The following is a 16,997-nucleotide window of genomic DNA, read 5'->3' as shown; positions in this document are numbered from 1 at the left end:
GGGATGAGGGGGGGACGGAGCAGGGCTGGAGGTTTGGGGCGCTGAGTGTGAAGATTGGGAAGGAGAATGAGCGCAGTCTGGCGCTGTTTGAGAGTGTTGGGTTCCGCAAGGTGAGCGAGGAGCCGAGTTATTTTGGGGAGTTTGAGTTGAGGAGGATGCGGAGTGCGCTGTCGCGGGAGAGTGTGGATGAGGCGATGGCGAGGGCTGGGTTGGAGGGGTATACTGAGCTGTCGTATGAGAGGACTGAATAAATACGATTCTGAAGCTGAAGCTGAAGCTGAACATATTGTCTTGGGATGTTCTTCCTAGTGCTGATACTGGTCTGGCATTGGTCTCACCATTACAACTTCCACGGTAGTATCTGACTACCATCCAGATTATCATCATGTACCTCTCATCTAGCCCCATTGAACTGAAATCCTCTTATTGACTCCATCCAAATAGTACCATCTGGTGAATAGCATTCTTTACCCTACCCCCCTACGTCATTTTATAGATTAGGGCTTCCAGATCAGGACTAGCGCCTCTACCCCTCCATGGCTTTTCTCATCAGCAGAAAAGTATCACCATTGGACTCTGTCAGGGCGAAAAGGGAGAAAAAGAAAAGAGACAACATGCCCATCCCCATAACAATCATAACCGGGTTCCTCGGCTCCGGCAAAACCACCCTCCTCCTCAACCTCATCCCCCAGCTCCCCGCAACCTACCGCCTCGCCCTCCTCAAAAACGAATTCGGCGACGTAGCCGTCGACTCGCAGCTCGCCTCGACACAGTCCATCTCCGGCGTGCGCGAGCTGCTGAACGGATGCATCTGCTGCAACCTGGTGGGCCAGCTCAGCGACGCGCTGAACCAGCTCCGCGAGGAGGTCGCGCCGGACCGCATCGTCATCGAGACGAGCGGGAGCGCGTTCCCCGCGACGCTGGCGATGGAGGTGAACCGGCTGGCGCGCGAGCAGCCCGGGAGCTTTGTGCTGGACGGGGTGATCAGCGTGATTGATGTGGAGAATTGGGAGGGGTACGAGGATACGTCGTACACGGCGAAGCTGCAGGCCAAGTACACGGATCTGATCATCTTCAATAAGTGGGAGGCGGTCTCGGAGCGGCGGTTCGATCTGTGTTTGGACCGCGTGGGGGATCTGGAGGTGCAGACGCCGTGGGTCAAGTCGGAGAAGGGGCGGGTGGACAAGGAGGTTCTCTTGGGGATGGACGGGGCGTTGTTCGCGAAGGAGGAGGGCGAGGACGCGTTGCGGTTGACGGATGAGCATCACCCCCATCATCATCGTCATGACCACCAGTCCGAAGTCGAGGTGCTGTCGGTCACGCTCAAGTCCTCCCGGCCCGACCAGACCGTCGATGTCGCCGCCCTCGAGATGATGCTGCTCTCCGCGCCCAAGGACGAAGTCTACCGGATCAAGGGGACCATGCGTTGTCCTGCCTCGCAACCGCCAGCCGACTCCGGGGACAACCCAGGCGAGAAGAAACCCGCGCCTCCTCCGACGTCCGACAATGAAGCCGTCCGACACTACATCCTCAACTGGGCCTTTGGTCGCTGGACCTTCACGCCCTCGGAGATGGTGGCGGAGAGCGCCGACTCGGCTGTCGTTGCCCGTATCACGCTTATTCTGGCCCGGTACGAGTCGGGCAAGTGGAAGAAGAAGCTGGAAGCTGGTGGGTTGATTCAGCTTGGTGACGGTGCCGAGGGCGAGTTGGTGGTCGAACGCCTGGTATAGATTACTGTTTCTTTTGCTTTTTTTCTCTTTGTACATGAACTGCATTGGAGCTGGCTCCTGCTGATTTTGTGGTTCGAAGACGATGCGGCCACGAATATAGATAAAAGGTTAGATACTTGATAGATATACAGATGACCCCATTGGAACTTCGAACTATTGACTCTTTGAGTCCGGGATACGAAAAGAACCAAAGACAATGACCAATAAAATCGATTAGACAATGTGACAAAAGTCGAGTCTATCAAGGAACAAACAAATTCAAACTCTACGGGATACCCATCCTCCCCATTATCTATCCCGCAACAAACATAGATACAGTCAAAAGCTTAAGCAGATACAAGAATTCCTCTAATACTCCAGGAGAGCAGTTGCACCGGCTTCGCTCGAGATATAAATCACCTCGTGGTTGTCCGAGAAGCCGTTGAACCGGGTGGCGCTGCACTTGGTGTAAGCGCCCATCTCCTCAAAGTACAGCCAGTCGCCAACGTCCAACAGACCAGGCAGCACAATCCGCTGGGTGATGACGTCGATCCCATCACATGTAGGACCCCAGATGGAATAGGCGATGCCCTCTGAAGTCGCAGCATTCAGAGCGGTCGGCTGGGTCTCAGCGGAGCAGGTCAGGATCTTGGCCACAGGATGCTGGTGGTCGAAGATGATGTTGGAGAAATTGCCGTACACGCCGTCGTTGAGGTACAGCATGTAGGCATCGTTGGCGGGCTCCTCCGGGTCGCGCACATCGCGGCGGGCGATGACATTGGCCGCAAGGGTGAAGGCACTGGCGACGTAGTAGCGGCCCGGCTCGGCAATGATACGAATGTGAGGCGGGAAATAAGTGTCGAGCGCCTCACTCAAAATGCCAGCAAACTGTTCAAAAGTGTCCTGGCAGAAGCCACCCCCGACGTCCAGAGTGTGGAGCTCGTGGCCCACCTCCGCGGCCTGGTCAAAGACCAGGCGAGCATCCTGCACGGCCTTGAGGAACGCGCGGGGATCCTCGGCGCCGGAGCCCACATGGAAGCTCACCCCGACGACCTTGAGCTCGAGCTCGTGGGCCAGTTCGAGCAGCTGACGGGCGGTGTCCAGAGAGGCGCCGAACTTCATGCTGAGCCGGCACAGACTGGTCGAGTCATCGGTCAGGATCCGCAGGTAGAGCTCCGCGCCAGGGTAGCAGGCCTTGATCTTGTAGAGCTCGTCGGCATTATCGAAAGTCATTTGCTTGACGCCCACCTGGGCGGCATAGCGCAGGTAGGACTTGGTCTTGCAGGGCTGCGCGTAGATGATGCGGCTGGGATCGATACCTGTCTCGAGGGCCAGGTCGATTTCCGCCTTGGAGGCACAGTCGAAACCGTTTCCAAGCTTAGCCATGAGACGAAGGATCTCCGGGTCGGGGTTGCACTTGACCGCTGGATGCCATTAGCTCCAATCGTGGTCCTCAAGCCGAAGACGCAAGAAAAGACTTACCGTAAAAAGGCTTGACGCGACCCAAGTTCATTTTCCAGCGAAGATGCTGTCGGTAGATCTCCCCCATATCGGCCACATAAAAGGCGTCTTCTTCACCGGGTCCGCACCGGTCCACATCCACCTCGGCGGCGCGTTTCTTCAGGACGTCCAAGACAAGGGTCTTGGCAGCCAACCTAGATTGCGAAAGATCGTCCCCTCCATGATTGCTGAGTTGACTATGATGGTGATGAAAATTATAGTCGTCTTTGTCGTGACAATGTTTTGTCATGCATACTTCAGCAGGTACACAAGCAGTCGGTGCCATAACCATGCGCGCTGCGACGAAGCACGGAACAGGTCTTGAAAGGTGGTTGAAAGAAATAAAAAGGCGATTGATGAGAGACAAGAACGCGACTGCGTGTTAAGGAGGACGAAAAGATTCGCAACCGAGGTTGACTGGACCAAGCCTCCTAGACCCTTCCTCCTTAAGAGGAAGAACCTTCAGAGAAGTCCTATGCGGCAGCTCAAAGAGTGCGGGAATAAGTTGGAGGGGTGTCAAAGGGGTGTTAAAAAATGGCGCACCGGAGGAGACCGAGGGAGGAGTCAGCAGCAGGAGGTGGTGGAATGTTGTTAAGAGTGTCGCGGAGCCGTCGAGGCGAGACAATTTGACGGAAGGCTAAGGCAAAGGCTGCGAAAGCCGTGATGAGCTGGTGCCTTTGGAACTGGGGAGTTTCCAAAGGCGTAGAGACGCGGTCTTAGAAATGGGAAGAAAACTTTGTCACTCAGTGGACAAAGTAAGAGATTTTTTTTATCCCACGAATGAGATAGATCTGACGGAGAGGAGAGCAGCTGTCAGTACCCTTGCAGGAGAGGTGAGTAATGATCGTATGGACGGAGGGGAGGGAAGGTGAGAGATTTTATGAGCGAACGACGAGGGCGCGTGCGGTCTTTTTTTTTTTTTTTTTTTTTTCGCTCGTTCGGCGGCGGTGGTGGTTTTAGGGCAAAGGGCACACGCAACGAAAGTGGGGGAAGTCGATATGGAATGGCAATATAGACAGAGACCAAATCAAGGAAATGAAGGAGCAGGGATTAAGACGGAATGGAACTTACCTCGAATGGCAATGGATGGGAGAGTCGGAGAAAGGAAGAGAGGAAGAAGAGGAGAGGAAGAAGGGGAAGAGGAAAAATTGGTGATGGAGGAGAGAGAGAGAGAGAGGGACTACTGCCCCTCTATGACGACGCTGAGGCATTTTCCCTCCTCCGTACTATAATAATATTAATATCAGCCATTCTATTCTATTGACTCATCTTTGCTCCTTTTCAACCCAAATTGCAGCCTGATTCTCCTTCTGGACCTGTCCATGTTCTGCAACCTGCATGCATGTGCTTCATCCTCTGTCCTCATCCTACGAGTACTGTCTGCATTGGATGTTATATTTAGCTCAATAGCTTGATCATGATTCCTCTACGCACTATACCATCTGTCTCTCAATGCCTCCGTGCATATTTATCATCACCATAACTTCATATTTGACTCCCCTATTGACTGTTAGTTAGATACTGAATCACAAATAAAGAGGTAATGGTACCTAGAAAATGTCAGCAGTCTAGTAAATCCACCTGTTCATTGTCTCCTATTGCGTTGATACTGCAGATGTTATCATAGACAGAGGGAGGACATAACTATATATATATACTTAGTCAGGAATGAAGTATACTTTCTGAAGGGTAGATATTTGATCAGAGATAGAATAAGAGGCGAAGCTGCTAGAAATAATATAAGCATGGATATTATTTGATTAAGAGGCCTGTGTACACAAACAATGAATATAGCATCACGTTCAGACTCACCTGTCAGAGAATGGGCAAGGCTAACTGATCAACAATCTTGTGAATGTACATAGAGGAGGCGAGACTCAAGAAGCTATCATGGCAAACTCGAGGTAGTGTTATTATCAACATCATACGGAATAAATATATACAAGTGTCTGGCAAAGAGAGCCCAGCAAACACGTACTAAGTCAGTTTCTTGAATAAAGAGTAAAGCTGCGCCAGGCAAACTGAATCCTAATAAAGGGGTATATATGCTTCAAGGAAATAGGAGGAAATAGAGGCCGGTGGCAGCATGGCACAAGAACTCAAAGTATTACAAGATATAAAAAGAAGAAGCAGGTGTCCTTCCATGAAAGTGATATCTCACATCACAACCACAGAACCCACCGTATGCCGGAAATTGCTCCTCGAAAGATACTGCGAAGGACCTTGAAGGCCATGACGATCAACCACACCCACCACAGCATCCCAACAAGCGCCCATTCAAGCATGACGAAGCCTGTACGGCGGAGCCAGCGCAGACGCCGATGGCGCTTCCGGATGCCCTTGTCGAGTTTGTCACTCAACTGCTTCACTGCAAGCGTACTTGTCGTGTTAAGGTCCACGCTGAGATTTTCGGTGTCGTCCGCCAGGGCTCGAACACGCGGGGCAAGAGTCTGGTTGACCATGTCTTCCAGCTGTGCCAACTGCGTTTTCAAAGAGGCGGAGACATTGGGGAACCCTTCCACAGACCGCCGAAACGAATCATGAGAAGTCTCAAATCGCCGGAGCAGTCCCTTAGCCGCCACATCGAATTCATGAAGCCGGATGACCTGGGGCACAGGGGAGTCGGGGCCATACGCTTTCAGTAGAAAGTCTGCCGGCGGACTGCGGATTGATTCGGCTCGGCGGGTAATTTCCCGCGCCTTGATGCCCGACGTCAGAAGAAGCGCCCGTGTACGCTCGATTTCCCTTCTCTCGGGGAGACCGGAGTCCACCGAAGTTGAGATGCTGCGATTGGAGATGCTCCAGGTCCTTGACTGAGTTGACGCACCACGTCGCTTGTCTTGAGGGCGATCTGCAGCCGAGACCTCTGCTTGCGCAAGCCCCGTAACCGGGGGACGGGTCATGCTGAAAGGAACTGATGGATCTTTGATTTGACCTTTCTTGATCTGCTTCCGGACCGTGTGGAACTCGGGCTCAAATCTTCGCCCATCACCGATTTTCTCCGTCAGAACCTGTGCATCATGCTTCTTTTGTAGCATCGAAGCGCCGAGCCCCTTCGTCTGCGACACTTGTGCATCATGCAATGGAGCATCTGCACCCTGCTTCAAAGGACTATCCACTGCCGAAGCTCTACGCTGTTCCTCTTGATCGATCCGTCGTGATGGAGTCGCCAAAGCCGCGGTTGATGGCAGAAGATTCTTCGCGGTTCCACGCTCGAGATGCTTGCGAGGAGTTCCATCCGAGAATGTCGGAAGTCGGCGCAGGAGGGCCTTGGGCCCGGACTTCTTTTCACCCTTCGCTTCCTCGCCCTCGTCCAATGCACTTTCCTCGGAGGGAAGAGTTGTCTCCAATGACGAAGTCCTTGAGTGAGCCGGATCGTCTTTCTTCATGATCAGGTCGCCCATTTTTGAGACCTCGTTGCCTACGATCTCCGCAATTTTCCCGGGTCCTTTCAAGATTCCGCGCAAGCGAGATTCTGGCTGGAATGATCCCTTACGCGCATGCGTGTGGCTCCCTGTCTTGTCAGCTTGGTATAACGGCGACACTTGATCCGGAATTGGGCTTGGTTCGAGTTTACCACCTCGATGTGTGGCATCAGATACATCTTGTGGTTGTAGATTATCGGCAGTGTTCGCCGCAGAGATCAATTTGTCTTCAAGGATCTCCCGGGGGCGTGAGTGGCTTTTGCTTCGCACATGGCGAGCAATAATTCCCTGAGCAAGCTGCCGTTTGGACGGCGACGGTGAGCGACTTGATCGAGGAGATAAGTTAGACGCAATGCTAGGGAAGTACCCAAGGGGAACAGGCGGGCTGGCAGTAGTAGTAGAAGGATCCTGACGACTTGCGGCGGACGACAACGAGCCGCTTCGCTCGTCCAGTTTGGCCCTCATCGGATGAGTGCTCACAGAGGTCTGAGAGGGCAGCGGTCCTGTATCGAGGCCATGTTCTTCGTCTGGAGCAGTCATAGAGGACTCTACTCGCGAGTGCGGAGCTCGAGTGAGTTTTGATCTGGCAGGACCTACATTGTCCGCATGATGATACCAGGGAGGTCTTTCACCAGCGGTGGAGACACTCGAAGAGCTACTTGACCGTAATCCCCCTTTCCGCTCCTTGGTGCCTATGCCGGTCAGTGAAGTACCCCTGCTGTGGAAACCATGTGCAGGACTGTGATATCTATGCCGTCGCCTTCCACGATTGACGCTTCTGAACTCAGGTCCCAATGCAGGATGAGCATTCGAGAAAGACATATCAGAATCCGCGCGTGCGCCCACAGATGGCGGCTTGGCTGGCAAATGCGTCTGGGCAGGAGAGGTAGGTGGCATGCCACCAGAAGGATGCAACTCTGCTGGGTCCGGAAACAAAAGATCCCCGTCTTTGTCCACCATTTTACTCTTGTTCTGACCTTCTTCAACCCATGCGGCATCAGCGAGGAGTTCAGCCGGCGAGATCATCCAGTCAAATCTTGGCCTACGAGCTTTGATGCTGCTAGTGCGGCTGACTCGTCTCAAGCTGGAAGGAGGAGACGTTGCAAACACATCTGGATCATCTGGTTCTTCTCGTGGCGGATCCTTCCGACCTCGTTCGAACGGCGGCAGCTTCAGACATTCGGAAGGCAGATGACTTGTCTCTCCATACTGAGACTGAACCGAGTTCACCCATTCACGCACCCTAGCAACGTCATACCAACCTTCCGACTCTGGATCAATTGGACGTCTCTCCCGGAATCGGACTTTTCGATTTCGAATCGCCTGGAGGGGATTGTAGACTCGCGACTGAGGAAGGCTGCCCCTTGATGCTGATGAGGCGTCTGTAGCATCTTGCGTGCCATGATGATGTCTCAGTGGCGGAAGCGAAGGGAGCAGACGCAAATAGAGATGAAATAGCTCAAAATGACGCCGGGCTTTGTCAGCCCGAGCAAGCGTACTTTCTGAAAATGCTTGAGGCAAGGGCTCTCCTCCAGCGGCATTAGGTAGCAAATCCAGCACGGATGATGGATTCACGGCTGATTCACCAGCCGGTGGCGTGGCGCGGTCACTAATCCCCGCTTGAGTATAATCGCGATGCGTATGGAGAGCCTGATATCCACGGCTGGCGCTCGTAGTCAACGTTGTACTATCAGTATAGGGGACCGACGCCCTAGCCCCTGGGAGGCGAGTCGAGACGGAGCGACCGAGGTTATTTCTCCTCCGGGACTCACTCAAGTTCAGAGCCAGATTGACAATCTGAAGTGAATCCCTATCCAAACCTGGAGCAGCCTCATTATGGTCCGTTCTCGCTGGTGGCGGCTCCGACGTTGAAGGTTGCTGCGCGGACGATGAACCAGGCGTTTCCGTTTCTGCGGCCTCGTGAGGACTAGCAATCACCGACGACCCGTCCAGCGACTCTCGATTACGACTCCAGGGAAACCGCGACCTCTTCTTTGGTGTCGCAATATCGCTCTCGGGAGCGCCACGCTTCTCGTTGCGATGCGATTCCGAACGCCGCGGCCGATGAGAGCTGGTCCGTAGGTTCCTTGATTTGGGCAGAAAGGGTGAATCGATGAGAAATGAACTCGAGCTCGGTGTCCGTCGTTGACTGTGTCTCGCCCTGTCTCCGTCGCGCGAGCTGCTGCCGAGCGTGCTGCCCTCCAGCTCGCCGCTTCCTCGTCCCTCGGTCATTCGTGTGGGAATCCGCCGATAGGAATCGCCATCAGATTCGAGTTAGGCAGCAGGTTTTGATGCCAAATTATTCCTATGTTTCAAAATCGATATAAACGATGCAAATAGCGATTCGACGGAATCACCGGTTTGTTTAACATCAAAGCCGAGACAGCGTCCGGGTCACTCCCGCGAAGTAAGGAAGGAGTTGCGTGTTACGTGGTTGGAGTCATGGAATTATTGAGAGAAGATACCACAATGCCGACTTCTATCTCTGGTCAACTCAAGAGCATAGCGGCAAGATATAACAAAGTGTCATCTTTCACCACAACTTTCAGATTCGAGATCTTCGAGTTGAGATTTGGTCGATCAGCAAATGCGTCAACGGCTTGGAAGCTGCTTGGAAGCTGCACGTGTAATACAAACAGAACAAACACTATATATAGACTCAGGAGTCAGGATTCATACAGAAGACGTCAAAGGAAACCCTACAGCCATGGATGGAGAATATACACAAAAGAAATATACAAAAGGAATATCTAGCATTGAGTCTAACAACGTAGAGGTGCCACTAAAGGTACAAGTCTTCCATAGACTATAGGAACATATACGCGAAACAGAAAGCGATCGCTAGTCTTTTATCTATTCAACTCTCAAGCACTGGAGGCGCGCCTCTGTCTCGATAACCTGTAAAGTACATATGTCAGCTCATCTGTATAAATGTAACAATGAAGCGAAAGGCCATTATCTTACCTCTAGAGCCTGCTTTACCTCCAACACCCGACGCACGTCGCCCAACCAATCCTTGCTCAGAATCTTGGCCCATCCTTTGAGGGCGTTCATCTCCCGAGCAGCGGCGTCGAGGTTACCCTCCTCCAACAAATGCTCGGTGCGAAGGAGCACACTTTCGACGTCGTCACTGCCCGCGACGGCGTCCTTCTTGAACATAACCTTGCTCAGGACAAGACTGGCCGCGTGGCTGGCGATGCCAGCATCCTCGGGCAGAAGGCTTGCCTTGCGGACTTCATCGGCCACCCGGCGGAAGCGCTCGATGATCTGAGACGTTGAGGGAATACCACGCTGATAAGCAGTTGGGTTGATCGATGCAATAGCAGCTTCGACGACCGGGTCATCAGCAGCCAGCTCCTTCACAGCAACAAGCTCACGGACGAAAGGCCGGGGAACGGTAGAGCGCTCGAGCACGGAGCGGACGGCATCCACGGCGACCTGGAGCTGCTGGGTCTTGAGGTTGGTATCGATCACTTCCTTCCAGTCGGTAGTCAGCTTCTCGAGTAGGCCGACATTGGCGGTCAACTCGTTCAGCTTGCTTAGACGACCTTCACGTTCCCGCTCAACCAGATCCTTCACCTCGTGAAGGTACTTGCGGTTAAGCTCAATGGCCTGCTCGACCAGCTCATTCTTGAGGCGCTGTTCAGCCACTTCCTGAGCTCTCTGCAGCTCTGTGTTGACCTTCTCTTGGTAAGCACGGGCGAGTCTCTCGCGCTCAATTTCAAACTCCTCCCGATACTGAGCAGCGTCATGAGCACGTGCCTCCTCGAAGCGACGAATGAGCTCTCGGGCAGACTCATCAAAGGTCGCATGGGCCTGTTTGATCTCTTCCTGGGCAGCGTTTCGCGCTTCATTGCGGATGGCGATGATCTTCTCGCCAATCGTTCGAAGCTCCTCCTTTGCCTTGTTGACAGCACCGGAGAACTTGTGCGCGTTCTCATCGGCGCCGATGACAGTGACAATATCGTTGAAAGTCTTGACCAGTTCCTGCACGACCTCTTCATCGCCCTCACTGACGGTTGCGAATTCAATGGGCGTCACTGCTGGAGCTGCGGGTTTCTTGGGTTCCTCCTGCGTCTTCTTCTTGTCTTCAGAGCCCTGTTCCCTGGCAGCCTTATCTTCCTTGGCCTTCTCGACAGCGGCGACCTTCTCCTGAGGCTTAGCGGCGCCAGGCTTGAATTGCGCTTTGTCGCCGTTCTCGAGCGCGCTCATATGAGGGCCCTTCTGTGACACATCAGCTCCAGATTGCTCCTCTGCAACCTTCCAGGAAAGCCCGCTCTTGCTCGGAATTGTGACCTTGTTGCCCTCATCCTTGGGAGCACGGTTCTGGTTTCTCAGCGTGTTGGGGAAGCGGCGGTAGAAGTCACGTTCCTCAAAGTACAAAACACAGTCTTCGCCATAAGGAACGTATTCCGTGAAGAAGTCATGGAAGTTGTCAGACTTGAGCGCCAGGAAGACACCACCACCGTAGGCGAATCCAGACGTCAAAATCAAGTAGAGAAGGAATTTTCGAAAGCGCCCGGTCTTACGGGCAGGAGCAGGGGCGGGCGGGGGAGGGAGAGGAGCCTCAGCAGCTGCACTAATTTTAGCACTCGGAATCGTCAACGACTTCAATGGACGATGGGAGTCGAACCTGGTGATGGCTTGGGGACGGTCTCTGGAGGAATAGGTGATTCGGAAGAAGGGGCGGCGGGGGTAGGTGCGCCAGTGACGGGAGGTTTGGCATCAGCAAAGAATCTCTGTGTAAGATGCCATTGATATTAGCAAGCATGCCCGAACATACCAAGGAGGGCAGATTGTCGTCATACCTGGCCGGCAAAGCGGTTGCTTGCTCCAGCTTTTGGCAGCCATTGCGAAGCTGTCCGTGAGCGAGCTGGAGACAGGAGCAACCGTCGGCTCTGTGTGAAAGAAGAGCGCAGCATGGCGGGCCGCACAACAGAAGAGGAAAACGCTGAAGGCGGGTTAAGAAGAGGGGGTTGATGTTGGCAAGAGAGAAATCGCGGACCGGAATTGAGATGATGCTTTTACGATCCGCTCCGAGGAGCCCTGCACAGCCATATCCAAGTGGCTTAGTTCTGGAGAGGTTGCACCGCCCGAGTTCTGCCACCAACTACATACTCCGTGCTATCAAGGGCGAGAGAGGGTGATGCAACCATTTTTGCGTTTTAAACTGAATGCCTACATCTCTGAGAAACAAATATCTTGTTATTTCGTATTACTGCTCCGTTGGCAATATCCAACCTCGTTGAGTATTGGATGTCTTCAAGCGCGCGTGTCCTTCGACATTATACTGCATAATGCAAGCAAAATCAAGCACAAAGTGATTAACTCCACTGTCAATCTTCGAGCACGTTGTTCAAATGAGAATTATATAAGCATAGCATACTGATGTAACCTGGAGTGAATAAAGACAAGCGAAGAGTGACAAAAGTAGAACAAAACTCAGCCCATCAGAGAATGCAGACGCCGGATTCAAACCAGAAACAGCTAGAGACAAGGTAAGATAATAGAGCGAAGGTACAGCCCTGTCGCATAGTATCTAGAGAGCCAATTCCAAATTGACCCTGGCACGATGTTCGGATTCCGCAGCCAAAAATGGCGATTGATGGCCTGGGATCGAGAAGACTGGAAGCAAGGTGACCTGAGGCAGGAGCGCAAAGTATTGTTCATTCCATCTGAAGCTATTTCTCAGTCACTGAAACACCATTAAAACATATTGCGAAGCAAGGCCGGCATCATTTGGTCCAACTTAAGACTGGAGGATGCGGACCTCGCATATCTAGGCACAAGAAGTGGAAGGGGGAAAAGAATCTGGATCTCGGGAGGCGAATCTGAGGAGGAGGGTAGAAATTTCGGCAATTAACAGTTGCAAGCTCCGGCGCCCTGCGTGCCAGGTGCTTCCGGCCGCAAGTCCACACCGGGACGAGGAGTTGTGCGCAGATTGCGCGGGCCCGCCTGATCGAGAGGGAGTTTCTTCGCGATTGCGGCGAAAAGTTCCTTCACATTTGTCGAAGTCTTCGCCGATGTTTCGAAGAAAAGCAGTCCGGCTTCACGTGCATAAGCTTCGGCATCGGCAGTCGGAATGGCTCTCTTGTCGGGATTCTCCGTAACTAAATCCAGCTTATTACCCGCGAGAGCAATAACAATATTCTCGTTCGCTTGTCGCTGCAGCTCCTTCACCCATGACTTTGCCTTGTCCAGCGATGACTATTTGCACAAAATGCCTGAATTAGTTTCTCGAAGTAGCCTGATAGCAGACAAGGTGATTGGGGCGCGTACAGCCTGAGTGATGTCGTAGACAACGACAGCACAGTTTGCATTCCTATAGTACATTGGAGCCAAGGACTTGTATCTTTCCTGGCCAGCGGTATCCCATATCTCAAACTTGACCGTTGTGCTTTCGTCCAGCGAAATGGTCTGTGTCAGGAAGGCAGCGCCGATCGTCGACTCTCGGTAGTCATCAAATTGATCCTATAATATCCGTTAATTTCTAAGCTGTCTCCATGAGCCAACAGGCACCAGGAGAAGAAGGCCAAAGCTCACTTTGACAAATCTCAGAACTAGTGAACTCTGGAGGATAAGATGTCAGCGACCGACAGAACACAAATAGCGGCTATGAAGAGCTTTAACCTTTCCAACAGCGGATTCTCCTGCGAATCAAACAAAGAGACGTCAGTAATGTAACTCGAAACAAATGCAGCGAGACAGAACAAGAGGGCAATCTAACCAAGCAAGACAAGCTTGAACTGGGCGAATCTAGCACCGGGACGGGTTCCTGCTGGCGCTCTGGAGGCCATGATGACTGATTTGAAAGAAGCACTGTTTCAGGATGTATCTTAGAATTCAAGCGCCGAGATCTCTGAGGGCGAAAGTGGTATAAGAATGAGGCAAGAACGCTCTGAGGGATGGTTTGAGAGTGATGAAGGCGGGATCGGGATACCGGGGGAGGTTTGATGGCGGCCTGCTGGTAAGGTAAGGTTACTGTAGTCTTGGTCTGGAGTAGTCCGTACTGTAGGTAGTCTGGTAGAAGCAGATGACGAAGGGGGGGTCAGCCACAAGTCACAACTGACTTTTAAGGGCCTAAGGCAACTGAATGACCTGCGGGGCGGTGTGGCGCTCCCAACTGAAATATTAGTACTACGCAGTACTCCGTAGTGGTAATAATAATGGTTGCCAGGTAGTACTACTACCTTGTACCTCTCTGCGTCTTGCCTAGGTTCCATGGTGGGACTTATCATCTGGAATGGGCGCAGCACACGGTCGGTACCTTACTTTATCAACCACATGCTGGCGTAACCACCAGAGTACCTACCTACTACTACTATCTAGAACTCAACGATAGTTCCCTTTCTCTCCAGCCTTCTTTCAGTCTGTCCTTCTCTTTACTTCTTTCCTTTCTAAAAATTATTTACGCACTATGCGTTGATATTAATTTCGTTCCCTTTCCCTAAATTCGTACTATCGCAACCTTCTTTCCGTTCACATTGACCGACCCATATCCTCTCAAGTCTCAATCCTCTCAACAGTGGGAGATATCGACAATGGCTCCTTCTGTGCTTCCCTTCCGCGACATCAACCTGCATGCCTCTCCCTCTCATTATGTATTCACTTCTCCATCGTCACCTAATGCTCAGACACTCGTTGTCGATCGTCCAACCGGCGACCTACGCCTTGCGGATGGTGCCCTGTCCGGCGCGAAACGCATATCTAGCATCGCTGGTATCTTGGGTATGATCAAGCTCAAACTGGGTAGGTTGAATGTCAGCTATGTCCTACCTTCAGTTTCCATGCTGACTGTCGCAGACAAGTACCTCATAGTCATAACAAAGGCCCAGCCCATGGGCCGACTTCGCGGACACATGGTATACAAGGTCGCCGCCACCGAGTTCTTGCCCCTTCGCGAGCGTCCATTGCACGATCATGATGAAGACACCTACCTGGCACTATTGAAAGAATTGCTCCGAACTGGACCGATGTATTTCTCCTATGCATTGGATCTTACCAACAGTTTCCAGCGTCAATCTCAGAGTGATCCCGGCCTTCCGATGTGGAAGCGCACTGACGATCGGTTTTTCTGGAATCGCTTCATTCAGTCTGACTTCATAGATTTCAGTCTCGGAGCACATGATGCAACCGGTATGCGCCACGGTCCGCAACCCGGAGCCGACCCCTTCATCCTGCCGGTGATATTTGGAATGCTACGTATCACCCCGGCCAGGGTCAAGTCAACCTCATTTACGTTTGCCCTTATCACCAGAAGATCTAGGCATCGGGGTGGGACCAGATACTTCTCGCGCGGCATAGACGAGCACGGCCACGTTTCGAACTATAATGAGACGGAACAGATCGTGATCCTCAACGATGCGGCGGGAGGGCTCTCTGGTTTTGCGCCAGGACAGTCTCTGGTCAAGGATAAATCCGGTGGCTCGGGTCAAGATCTCCAGGTCATGTCCTTCGTGCAGACACGAGGAAGTGTACCCGTATACTGGGCCGAAGTCAACAATCTCAAGTACACCCCGAAGCTTCAAGTTCGTGGAGTGGAGACGGCTGTCGATGCTGCGCGCAAGCATTTCTCGGAGCAAATCAGAATCTACGGGGAGAACTACATGGTTAATCTCGTCAACCAGAAAGGCAGGGAGGAGCGCGTGAAGAAGGCCTACGAACAGCTAGTGCGCATATTGATGTCTTCTTCGATCGAGGACACCGAGGCTGATGAAAACACTTCCGAGAAAGTCCATATAGTGGAGCCCAGCCAGAGGCAAAAAGAACTGGACCGCCTCCATTACATTTACTTCGATTTCCACAATGAGACCAAGGGCCTGAGATGGCATCGTGCCGAGCTGCTTTTGGAACGTCTTCTCGACGGACTTTCACGAGGCGGATACTTCCGTGGTGTTGAGGATCCCGGCGTTCCTGGCGGATCGTTAGAAATCCGGTCCCTTCAGTCAAGCGTCGTTCGGACCAATTGCATGGACTGCCTTGACCGTACGAATGTGGTACAGAGTATGCTTGGGCGATGGGCTGTGTCGCGGCAGCTCATGGACGCGGGAGTCCTTCGTCCAGGCGAAGCAGCTAATGACGATCGGGAGTTTGAGAACCTGTTCCGTAACATTTGGGCTGACAATGCGGACGTTGTCTCGAAAGCCTATTCCGGCACAGGTGCCCTCAAGACGGACTTCACACGCACCGGCCAACGAACACGGGCTGGAATGGTGCAGGATCTATGCAATTCCATCACCCGCTATATCCGCAACAACTTCCTGGACGGCCCCAGACAAGATGGGTTTGATGTGTTCTTGGGCACCTATCTGCCTCCTGATTCCGCTCTTGGCAACATCCAGCTCTTCGTCGACCGCAGGCCGCTGATCATCCAGTCAATCCCTTACATCCTTGCTGCAGGCCTGTTCATGATCTTTATTTCGATTTTCACGAGGCGGTTGCCGGACTCAGCTGTCTGGCCTATCCGCATATTCGTCTTTTTCTGGATTGTTGTTTCGGCCTGGTGCGCACGCTTCATCTTCGCGCATGGCATGCTCTATGTAAGTTTGATCTTTACACCATTGGTAAACATGGTCATTTATCACTAACGTCACGGTCGCATAGGTCAACTGGCCAAAACTGAATATTCCTACGGCTGGATCCGAGGGCTATCAGGATGCACTCATCAAAGCACGTTCCGACCCGATCGTTGGACAGTTGCTTCCTGCGAGGAGGCACCAAAGGGGCTACAGCAATGCTCGCCTGGTTTTCTTGGAAGAAGGTAAAACCAGGATTGAATGATTCGTGCCCTGTTCCCTCCAAGCGCCGCCCTTTTTTTTTTTTTTTTTTTTTTTAAATCATTGTAATAGCGCGTGTCCATGGCATATGCTCCTGTGTAGTTCTACGCTAGACAGCGGTTTGTGATTTTCTTCTGTTTCAATATTCTATTACTCTGATCATTCTCATTTCACCACTGGATTCGTGGTTCAACCCATTCCTCCAGCCAGATGTATTTACATATGGGTTGCTTTGCGTGCGTCTTGCGTCCTAGTCCTGATTTAGGGTCTTCCGGGGACTGTTCCCATATGCTCTAGATAGTATCAGACTGAATTCACACTGCAGACTAATGCTTCGCCCAGGTCTGAAAAGTGAGGCTTAGGAGAATTGACTGACCCCACGTGATGCTGCTGATAAGGAAGTCTCCCAATCTCCGAGTGTCGGAGACCCGCGGTCATGCAGGCACTACAAAAAAGATCAATCACATAATCTCGTACTTCCCCCCGCCTTTCAGGAAAGATTTTTCACATCCAGCCCTGATGAGAGGCTTCTCATCGTTCCCTCGCCCGTTCAGAAGTAATCAGGTGCGCCTTTTTTCTTGCTCATC

General features: G+C 52.4%; 5 protein-coding genes across 5 annotated transcripts; 2 read left to right on the top strand and 3 right to left on the bottom strand.

The window, feature by feature from the left end:
• Positions 1-614: 614 nt before the first annotated feature.
• CDV56_109276 (GTP-binding protein) lies at positions 615-1,730 on the top strand (the record flags this gene model as incomplete). The annotated part of the gene is made up of 1 exon (XM_026762895.1): positions 615-1,730. The coding sequence occupies one exon, from the start codon at positions 615-617 to the stop codon at positions 1,728-1,730; it is 1,116 nt and encodes a 371-aa protein (XP_026616954.1).
• Positions 1,731-2,078: 348 nt separating this feature from the next.
• CDV56_109208 (uncharacterized protein) lies at positions 2,079-8,866 on the bottom strand (the record flags this gene model as incomplete). Its single annotated transcript, XM_026762827.1, has 5 exons — positions 2,079-3,133; positions 3,192-3,406; positions 3,466-3,669; positions 3,753-3,884; positions 5,391-8,866. 5 exons carry the CDS (start codon positions 8,864-8,866, stop codon positions 2,079-2,081), a joined length of 5,082 nt encoding a protein of 1,693 aa, XP_026616953.1.
• Positions 8,867-9,487: 621 nt separating this feature from the next.
• MIC60 (MICOS complex subunit MIC60) lies at positions 9,488-11,556 on the bottom strand (the record flags this gene model as incomplete). The annotated part of the gene is made up of 4 exons (XM_026762796.1): positions 9,488-9,532; positions 9,599-11,208; positions 11,268-11,373; positions 11,443-11,556. The coding sequence occupies 4 exons, from the start codon at positions 11,554-11,556 to the stop codon at positions 9,488-9,490; spliced, it is 1,875 nt and encodes a 624-aa protein (XP_026616952.1).
• A 937-nt stretch (positions 11,557-12,493) lies between these two features.
• On the bottom strand, positions 12,494-13,431 carry YPT5 (Rab family GTPase; the record flags this gene model as incomplete). Its single annotated transcript, XM_026762778.1, has 5 exons — positions 12,494-12,841; positions 12,914-13,105; positions 13,178-13,204; positions 13,265-13,284; positions 13,362-13,431. The coding sequence occupies 5 exons, from the start codon at positions 13,429-13,431 to the stop codon at positions 12,494-12,496; spliced, it is 657 nt and encodes a 218-aa protein (XP_026616951.1).
• A 744-nt stretch (positions 13,432-14,175) lies between these two features.
• CDV56_109128 (putative phosphoinositide phosphatase (Sac1)) lies at positions 14,176-16,414 on the top strand (the record flags this gene model as incomplete). The annotated part of the gene is made up of 3 exons (XM_026762747.1): positions 14,176-14,383; positions 14,438-16,173; positions 16,238-16,414. The coding sequence occupies 3 exons, from the start codon at positions 14,176-14,178 to the stop codon at positions 16,412-16,414; spliced, it is 2,121 nt and encodes a 706-aa protein (XP_026616950.1).
• Between the last annotated feature and the right edge of the window lie 583 nt (positions 16,415-16,997).

This window comes from Aspergillus thermomutatus (genome assembly GCF_002237265.1).
Source record: "Aspergillus thermomutatus strain HMR AF 39 chromosome Unknown NODE_32, whole genome shotgun sequence".
Classification (NCBI taxonomy): Eukaryota; Fungi; Ascomycota; class Eurotiomycetes; order Eurotiales; family Aspergillaceae; genus Aspergillus; species Aspergillus thermomutatus.
Note: the sequence above shows the minus strand (reverse complement) of the source record. Positions and strands in the feature narration are given on the sequence as shown.